Genomic DNA, 9,558 nt, shown 5'->3' with positions numbered 1-9,558 from the left:
AATTTTTCTCACCTTTTAAACCTTCCCTAGACCTCCACGAATAATTCAAGACCAAGATAAGATAAATCCGTTCAGCCGTTCTCGAGTTTTAGCGAGACTAACGAACAGCAATTCATTTTTATATATATAGATATAGAGATACATATATAAAATTTCTAGATGTATTAGTTTTAGATCATATGAATACATTTTCCTAACTCTTACTAGTATTAGGGACGCCAAGTACTTAGTCTTGCCATAAGTTCCGTTATTTTTACGTTTGTGATTGCATTACAAAAGTGTGGTAAAAGTGCAAGTGAGATTTACGAATTGCATTTTAGAATGATTATTTACTGCGCGATCAATCGTTTTTCCCAAACGTTTAAAGTAACAGACAGAAAAAGAAGTGGTCGTCCTCGCAGGGCTCGAACCAGTGCAGTCACAATATCCGTTCAAGAAAGAATTCGCAGAAATCCCCTCAGAAAGCAGAAAATCATGTCGAGGGAAAAGAATGTAAGGAACAAAAATTATTTGGTAATATCTCCAGACAAATAGACTGATACAGAAATCAATGTGTCGAGTAATAAAAACGACCAATGATAGTCTTGTTCGTAAACACGAAGAGTAAACGCTCAATATAAACAGTTGGCAGAAATGGATAAATTTTTATACAAATTTGCTCCTTAGTGGGCTAGACTACGCTGAATCCTTAATATTCAGGTTTTTTTTGCTTTTGTTTTTTATAGCTTTAAAATGAGTTAAAAATGTTTTTTTTCTGAAGCATTTCAACAATCCAAATCTATATTTCGGATAATACATTTTTTTTATTTGTGCTCAGGCTCAGACTGCTCAGGCGCGTGAGGAAAGATGTGGTGCGATGAATGAATTAATAAATTGACGAGATTTGCTTTGAAAAATATACGATTGCGTTTATGAATGATTTTTGTTGTATTAAAGAACATTTTAGAATGCTGCTTCTGCGCCTGGGAAGGTATTTTTTGTTTTTGCCTATGAGGCCAGTTTGAGGGACGGCAAACTTCATTGTAAAGGGTGGTTAAATTTCAAGGGCCGATGTTGAATGTGAACCACACCCAAACGTCAACGACGCCGTTGAACTTTTTTTTTTTTGGATTATTTGAAAGAAAAGGTGTACGTCGGTAAGCCAGCAACAATTCAAGAGCTAAAGGATGAGATAATTCGGCACATTAACCTCAATTATTCCTTATTTCTTTGAAAATTTGGACCATCGGATGGAGGTGTGCCGCCGAGGCCGCGGCGGCCATTTGACCGATATTTTGTTCCATACGTAATTGAGCCGTACCAATATTATCATAATAAAGAGAAATAACAATAATTTCCTAAAAAAATTGCATTTTATTCAAAATCAACACCGGCACTTGAAACTTAACCACCCTTTAGGTAAATACAGATATTTATGTGGGTATGTGTGTATATTAGATACTGTAACTCCTAGTTGGAGCATAGGATGGCAATTTTGCCATAGCATCAAATATGCTACATTTGTGCGTGCATACATATACATATACCTCTATATGTACATATGTACGTTTGCTCAGCACACTTGCTCGTGTCGCATTATTTTTGTGTTTACGAGCAAAGACATCGTTTCCCGCCTCTAGAACTTTTTGCAATTTTTCGCCCTTCCTCTTTTCACCCGACCGACCGCATCAATATGCCCGTTTGCCAAAAATTTAGTGATTGTGACTCTATTTTATTACTTACTTAATGATTGAGGTCTGGAAAACATATGAATATACATTTCTTTATTTTTACATATATTTTATTTATTTTGTCTTTATTTTCAGTTACTTCTGTTTAAAGTAGTCAATGTAAAAATAAGAACAATTTAACCATTAGCGGCGCTAGTGTTTACTAATTGAAGCTATTTAAAGATAATTTTAAAATAAAACAATTTGAAAAGGAAAAAAAACAATATTTGGCTACTATTATTCTTTAATTATTGTTGTAATTTCTTTTTTAAAGTATTATTAATAAATATTGCTTTCGGTTCTGCTGCTACGCTTGCTGTAACTGTTGCCCAAATTGTTCAACGCATAAAATCATCTAGCCCATAAATGCAGATGCGTAGTGTGTGTGTGTGTAAGGATGAATGGAGTATATGCGTTGGTGGGCTTGAAAGTGTGTGCCTTTGTGCATTGTATGGATGTTTCAATTCCCGAAATGATATCCATCAATTCACTCAATTGATATAGAAGTATTAACGAAGCCGCGTACGCAGGCAACAGCAATGGCACAATTTCTTACATGGAATTTAAGTAGATATTATGCCTTTCTCACCATCAAGCTTGTTCGTGTTGTCCAGCCCTTTCAACCAAGTTAGCATTCCCGCTTAGCCGTTTTATTTTAATCCTAACAACCTTTCCCCTTTCTATTTCAAATCACGTATTCAACAATAAATGAATTACAGATTTTAGCACTTATCTTACGCGAGTCTCGTTTTACAAAAGTACATCTTTTTCTATACTATACACAACTTTTTGGTTGCAATTTCTCATTTTCCTTATACGCACGTAAAAGAAAACGTCTCTTTACATATTTGGATACATATCTTTAAATAATTGAATTTAAGTATTATTTAATATACTTTTGACTTTGTATTGTTAGAATTCGTTTGCGCCGGTTGCGCGGGCGCTTTGGTCATTTTGCAAACTGTATCGTATAATGTCGGGAAATATTGTATGACAAAGTATACTGATGCCAAATACGCGCAAATGAGTATAGTTAGAAAGAGATCAAATACGGCAGGCTTTACGTGATACACATTTAGACGCGCTTCTTGACCATCGTAGAACATAAAGTCCGGATCACGTGTATCAGGCTTATCATACATGATTTTCACATTCTTTAGGTACTTTTCGAAGGCGTTTTTCAGGTCGTTATTGTGTAGCGCGGATTTTAACTGCAGGTAACATTTGATAAGGTTTTGGCTAATTTGCTGAAAATATATTTATGGAATAGCAAATAAATAAATATTTGAGAAATATCTACACTCGCCAAAAAAAGTATCTGTACACAAAGAAATGAAAGCAACATATTATATTAAGAAATTCAGTGTAAAAAAAAACGAAAGCATTTTTAACTTTTATGAGAAATGTTTAGTCAGTAACTTTTCTACAATTTCTATATATTTTTTCCTAATTACATCTTTATAAACTAAATTTCAAAAAACCAAAAACAAAAAAAAAACTCCAACAATGCAGAAAAAGTATTCGTACATTGCAATATAAAAAGTATACATATTATATTTAACAAAAAAAATGTGTTAGTAACTTGTGGGATAACCTTTCCGCTTGAGGACCTCCGCAAGTCGATGTGGCATGGAATGGCCCAATTTATAAGTATCCTTTTTGGTAATTTTGCTCCATTTATTAATTATTACGTTTTTAAGCATTTCCTTGGAGGTTATTTCGAGCTGACGGATCCTGCGCTTCGAAAAATTCCAGAAAAGCTGAATGGGATTAAGGTCTGGGGATTACTGGGCCGGCAGCCCTTGGTCGGAAAAAACCCGAGTCATTCCGGTAACGTAAAACCGGCCGCCATGGGAATGTATTATATCTGACCGCAATCTACTGGACCTGACAGTATTTAGACATTCAATAAACGACATTCACCGGGAGACCGTCACCACCTTCTTAAGCTCCCGTCCTGTGAATACCGTAATCGGAGTCCAACCACCACCTACAGCAGATGAAGGGCTCCAGCTTTCTCGTGAGACACGTGTAACACTGGCACAATTACGTTCTGGATATTGTAGCAGGTTAAACTCCTACCTATCCAGAATCGACCCCCACATACCAAACATATGTCCGGCATGTGAAGGCACCCAGCACGACAATAACCACCTTTTCACATGGCCCCTAAAACCGACTCATCTAACACCCCTCTCCCTCTGGACCCATCCCGTCGAAACAGCATGTTTCCTGAGCCTACCCCTAGATGAGCTATACGAAGACGACAGGTGATATATCCGACACTGGCGGGGCTACTATTACTGTTAACAAACAAACAAGATCATTACCATGCTGAAACCAAGCTCCAACTATTGAACACTTTCCATCACGCTACTCTTTAAAATATTTAAATAAGAAAATGTTTCCATTGTTGATTCTATAAAAAAAAGTTTCTTTGCGCCGCCATATACCTCCCCGCAGTACCGCTCTTACGCTACAATAGTTTTCTTCCTTTAATACCTAATATGCAATATTTGCTTTCATCCGAAAATAGAACACGTTCTCAAAATTCTGGAGGCGTTTAGAAAATCCATGGATATGTACGATTTTCCTTGCGCTACAAGTCCGCGAAATCCATATTTTATATATATTTTACGTACAGTACTTTGTACATGCTGGCCAATGGAATTGGAAATGTTTTCATATATTTGAAACGCCGTAAATCGATGATTGTTTTTCACTGATTGCAATATGGTTCGTCTTTCACGTACGGCCAGCTTGCTAGTTCGACCAGAACGTGGCTTTGACACAATTGAACCAGTTCTATTGTATGTTCGCACGAAATACTGCACAGAAGAGCGACTTCTTCCTATGATTTGCCCAATTTCGCGGACAGATTTGCCTTCATTTCTAAGTTTCAGGTTAATTTTTCTCTCGCCAACACTAATTTCCTTATTTTTGAGGGCTATCTATCGCTATTTCTTGTACACAAAAACTTTAAAAATACAAAATCACAATTACAAACTAAAATTAAACCGTTATTGGGTATGAATATGCCACTGCAAATTGCGGGGAATCCCTGTTTTCATATGTACGGAAACTTTTTCTGCTTCGTTGCAGTGAAGTTTTTCGTTTTTGTTTTGTAAAATTTAATTGTTAAAGATGTACGTTAAAAAAAAAAATGTATAGAATTTCTGGAAAAATTACTGACTTAACATTTCTCATAAAAGTTTAAAATGTTTTAGTTTTTTACAATGAATTTCTTAATATGCTGTTTTCATTTCTTTGTGTTCGGATATTTTTTCTGACCAATGGTATCTGTAGTATTTTCTACTCACCAATTCATTAGCAAATATCTCATTTGGCTCCTGTATGCCATAAATATAATGCGCCAAGGATTCAGCGATAATTTTGGCATGCTGCTGCGTTTGCGCAATGATGTGCGCATCTGAATCTTTAAAAATAGTATAACGTATTGGTTCTTTAGGGGATTTCAATGCGGATATTGTGAAGGCAGGTAAACGCTTCATGCTAAAACGTTCATGCTCCCAGGCTAGTTGCTGATCGGCTAAATTAATTTTCTTGTGTACACCGTCTACGGTGACATTGTAGTATTGCGCAGACAATGTTTTAAGTAGTTTAAAGAAATCATTCATGGCCGTTCCCTCTTTAGGTGGTTTCGAGACGTGCATATAAAGACTGCCTGTGTCAGCGTTCAAAGCCTGCGTAATCGTATCCAAGCAAAGCACGAAATCAACGTTCTAAATGAAAATGAAATAATTAAAAGGTGTTATTGAATATTAACAATTTAGTATTATGATAAATAAATTAGCGTTCATATTTTCAAAAACCAAAGTTTCTAAATAGCATTAAATTACACAAAACTATGCGCTAAGCTAGCTATAAATTGATAGATAGTCAAATCCAATTTGCTATCAAACCTCATTTTTAATACTAGTTGGGTTTTTGGCCGCAATTAAAGTGCCCGTAATGGACACTAGGTCCTCCTTTAATCCACAGCAGCATTTTATAGATTCATTCACAATTATATGCATATAAATGTGTATAGAATGTTTAAATGAGGTTAATGGCCGTACCTGAAGTTGTACATTCTCATCAAGCCACTTTTTAATGCCCTGGAAATTTAGCAGCGTTCCCGATTCGGTGAGTAGAAATAAGAGCCGGTACTTAGGTATTGCATTTGGCGTATTATGCATTTTGCTAAATAAATCTGCGAGTGTCAGTAATACAGCGGCATCAGCGTTTAATGGGTATTCCTGAGCAAATAATAATAAAAAAAAAACAAATTGAATATTTGAAATTGTGCTGAGTAAAAAATTATTGACAACATACATTGTAGAGTCCGAATGTGTTGAGATGCGATGTAACAATAATCAGCGGTAATTTGTTATTCACCTCATTTCCACCGTCTACCTGTTTTATTAATTTTGTAGTTGTTGCTAATTCACCTTGTATAATGGGAATTCTACTATTCTTGCTAGCCACATGGCTGGCTCCAGACACAATAACCTGATAGCCGTTGGCAGAGATCGAGGCAAATAGTTCTGATGCAGCGGAATTACGCTGCGATTTGCCTTCTACATTGTTGCTGCTGGTTCGTGTGACGTCTGTTATAATACGCTCTAACTCCTGGTTGTATGGCGAGAAGTAAATAGGTATGGAGTTTGGTTGTGCCAGCATAGCTTGCTCTAACAGGTTGAGATGCTGAAAGCGAGGAAGTGTTTTATGTTTACTTTAGCTGAGAATACACATTAATTGATTATAAATTGAACAACATACCTCCTTTTCATCAAATGTCATTGAGCTTACGTCCTTCGGTAAGAGTATAACTAAACCACCAGCTTTTTGGCGTATCTCGCGGAACTGGTCGATTGTCAAATCTTGTAATCTAAAAAGCAATGAATTAAACAATTGTTTAAATAATATGTAGAATTATTCCTTACTTAGTCAACACACAGTGCCTGCCCGTGCTCCAAGTATAAAGCGATTTCGCTTCTAGCGACAAAGCAGACGCACGGCAACCTAAAAAGTAAAAAAAAAAGGAATTTGTTACAAAATTTCAAATATTATGTAGGTATGCATATCCAGTTTTGGGATATGCTAACTCATCTTGGTGTAACTAAATTTGGCAAATTTCTAACCTCAAAAATCTCGCACTTGCATTAGCAAGAATTGTTTCATTTTGATGGTCTTGCAAGGCACATTAATTAATAAAACACAAAGATAGTTTATCTTAGCATAGATATGAAATGCCAAAGGGCTTCGTATCACTATCACACGGCTATAACCTAATTTCAGCGAACATTACTCTTGCCGCTACCACTCATGCCGTACTTTCAATGGCTCAACAAATGAATGGAATTGTGTCACAGAACTCACCATAAGCTACTCCATTCACATCGAACTGCGACATGCGTTGCACCGAGAATTCGCTGGATGCTAATACAGGATTAGCTGAGCAGATGAGTAAAATTGGCAGTGCAATTAGAAGATACGGCAGTCCACCGCGGAAAATATCCGCGAAATTCTCAGCTTCATCAAGCATTGTGACCGTTTTGTGCGAGTACTGCTGGGAGCTAGTGCGGCTCACTAGGCTATACGGCACGAAGTTTCTGTCAAAGACAGGTGTTAATTAAATTAGATTAATTAAATTTAATTTATTCAATTTGACCAACTGAACTGACACACGGCTGATTTTTTTATTTGCTGACTTATTTTTGGTAGGGTTGATATTAAAGGTACGCTGATGCATGTAATCGACATTCACAAGATTTATTACGTAGAAGTTAGTGCTTTAATTGTTATTAATTTTTGTGAAATAGAAATATATATACATCATGTATTTTTTATGACTTTGAATCAAATAGAAATAGTATACACTCATTTTTAAAATTAATGTTAACTGTCCTGGAAGCAGAGAACCCATACTATATTGAGCTGCTTATAGCATGTTATCGATATCTAGAGTTTTCGAATTATCGATTATATAACAAAAACTATTTTTCCATTTTCATGAATGATGGATCGTATGTTCGAGTTAAAAGAACGATACCGATCTAATAATTCTTTGGTTAACATATTTATATATTGTGCAAATCTTTAAGCAATTTTAGATTTTATATTAGCAAATATTTGATTATATCTTCTGCTCAAATATGAACGAGACGGTATCAATAAAACGGTCCGCGGATGACATATGGCAAAAATAAATTTTTTGTTTTTTGGTAGGACTGTTATAAGCTTACATGGCTAATTTCAGCGTGAAATGTCACATAGTTTGTTTTCTGTGCTATTGTAAACAAGTCAAGCTCGAGTGTGTTCTTCGAATTTAACGATGGAAATTCAAAGAATTTGTTTGAAATTTTGTTATTCCAACAAAATTTGGCTTCAGACGCCTTAAAAATGTTGCAGACAACCTATGGGGACTCTGCCATGTAAACTTATAATAGTCCTACCAAAAAACAAAAAATTTATTTTTGCCATATGTCATCCGCGGACCGTTTTATTGATACCGTCTCGTTCATATTTGAGCAGAAGTTATAAAGAACCCTACTTAGTTTTCCCATAAATTTTGTGACAAATTTTACAATGCATATGGCAGAAAAAATGTCCTTTATTCGTGCTTTTGTTGTTGTTTTAACAGTAATGGTAGCCCCGTCAGTGTAGGGCATATCACCGGTCGTCTTCGTCTAGCTCATCTAGGGGTAGGCCCAGGAAGCATGTTGTTTCGACGGGATGGGTCCAGAGGGAGAGCGGTATTAGATGAGTCGGTTTTAGGGGCCATGTGAAAAGGTGGTTAGCGTCGTGCGGGGTGCCTTCACATATCGGACATGTGTTTGGAATCTGGGGGTCAATTCTGTACATGTAGGAGTTTAACCTGCTACAATACCCAGAACGTAGTTGTGCCAGTGTTAGGCGAGTCTCACGGTGAAGCTGGAGCTCTTCGTCTGCAATAGGTGGTGTTTGGACTCCGATTACGGCATTCACAGGACGGGAGTTCATGAAGGTGGTAACGGTTTCCCGGTGGATGTCGTTTATTGACTGTCTAAATACTGTCCGGTCCAGTAGATTGCGGTCAGTTTTGTCCTGGATTTCGTCACCGTAGTCTAAAAGGTGTCTCCTGACGTGCCTGGGAGGCGTCTCAGGCTCAAGCAGGTGTATGCAGGGGTGAAACCTGCGGTAACATCCAAGCAGGAACTGCTTGCTGAGCAGTTTGTTATGCTTCACTACTGGGAGCATTTGTGCCTCGTTATGCAGGTGTTGAATGGGGGACATCAGGAGGCAACCGGTCGCTGTCCGAATGGCAGTATTTTGACATGTCTGTAGCTTTATCCACTGCGTGTCACTAGTTCCAGGCGACCAGACAGGCGCAGCATGGTTCAGAACCGGCCGACTAATTGCCTTAAATGTCGAAAGAAACAGTTCTTTGTCTTTGCCCCAAGTGCTGCCGGCAAGCGATTTGAGGACCTTGTTGCGATTTTGGACTTTAGTGGCAATTGCGGTTGTGTGCGCTGAGAAGGAGACCAAACTGTCAAAGGTTACACCCAAGATTTTGGGGTTGTTTACCGTCTACCGTTGGTGTGTCGTCGACTTTTACCTTAAGGGTCAGCTTGATCTCCTTTGTCCAGGTGGTAAAGAGGGTCGCCGTGGACTTGGTGGGGGAAAGTTGGAGATTCCTCGCAGTGAAAAAGCGATAAAGGTCGGTGAGGTAGTTGTTCACTTTGGAACACAGGCCATCGATGTCATTGCCTGACGCCATTATCGTACAGTCGTCAGCGTATGAGATCAGGGAAACTCCCGCTGGTGGTTGGGGGACCTTCGAGATATAGAAGTTGAGCATCATCTA

The 9,558-nt window shown here is 37.6% G+C and overlaps 1 protein-coding gene across 2 annotated transcripts; it reads right to left on the bottom strand.

Annotated features, from left to right (window-relative positions):
- Positions 1 to 1,941: 1,941 nt before the first annotated feature.
- LOC129251586 (BOS complex subunit NCLN) lies at positions 1,942 to 7,431 on the bottom strand. 2 transcript variants are annotated; one of them, XM_054890844.1, is made up of 8 exons: positions 7,092 to 7,431; positions 6,656 to 6,734; positions 6,492 to 6,600; positions 6,045 to 6,416; positions 5,789 to 5,968; positions 5,633 to 5,698; positions 5,030 to 5,452; positions 1,942 to 2,956 (listed from the first exon to the last, which is right to left on the bottom strand). In XM_054890844.1, exons 1-8 carry the CDS (start codon positions 7,255 to 7,257, stop codon positions 2,597 to 2,599), a joined length of 1,755 nt encoding a protein of 584 aa, XP_054746819.1. In that variant the 5' UTR covers positions 7,258 to 7,431; the 3' UTR covers positions 1,942 to 2,596. The 2 variants fall into 2 exon arrangements, with proteins under 2 accessions (XP_054746819.1, XP_054746820.1); XM_054890845.1 differs by lacking the exon at positions 5,633 to 5,698 and having other exon boundaries at positions 7,092 to 7,429.
- Between the last annotated feature and the right edge of the window lie 2,127 nt (positions 7,432 to 9,558).

This window comes from Anastrepha obliqua, chromosome 1, assembly GCF_027943255.1.
Source record: "Anastrepha obliqua isolate idAnaObli1 chromosome 1, idAnaObli1_1.0, whole genome shotgun sequence".
NCBI lineage: Eukaryota > Metazoa > Arthropoda > Insecta > Diptera > Tephritidae > Anastrepha > Anastrepha obliqua.
The sequence above is the reverse complement of the archived record's forward strand: the minus strand, read 5'-3'. Positions and strand labels throughout refer to the sequence as shown.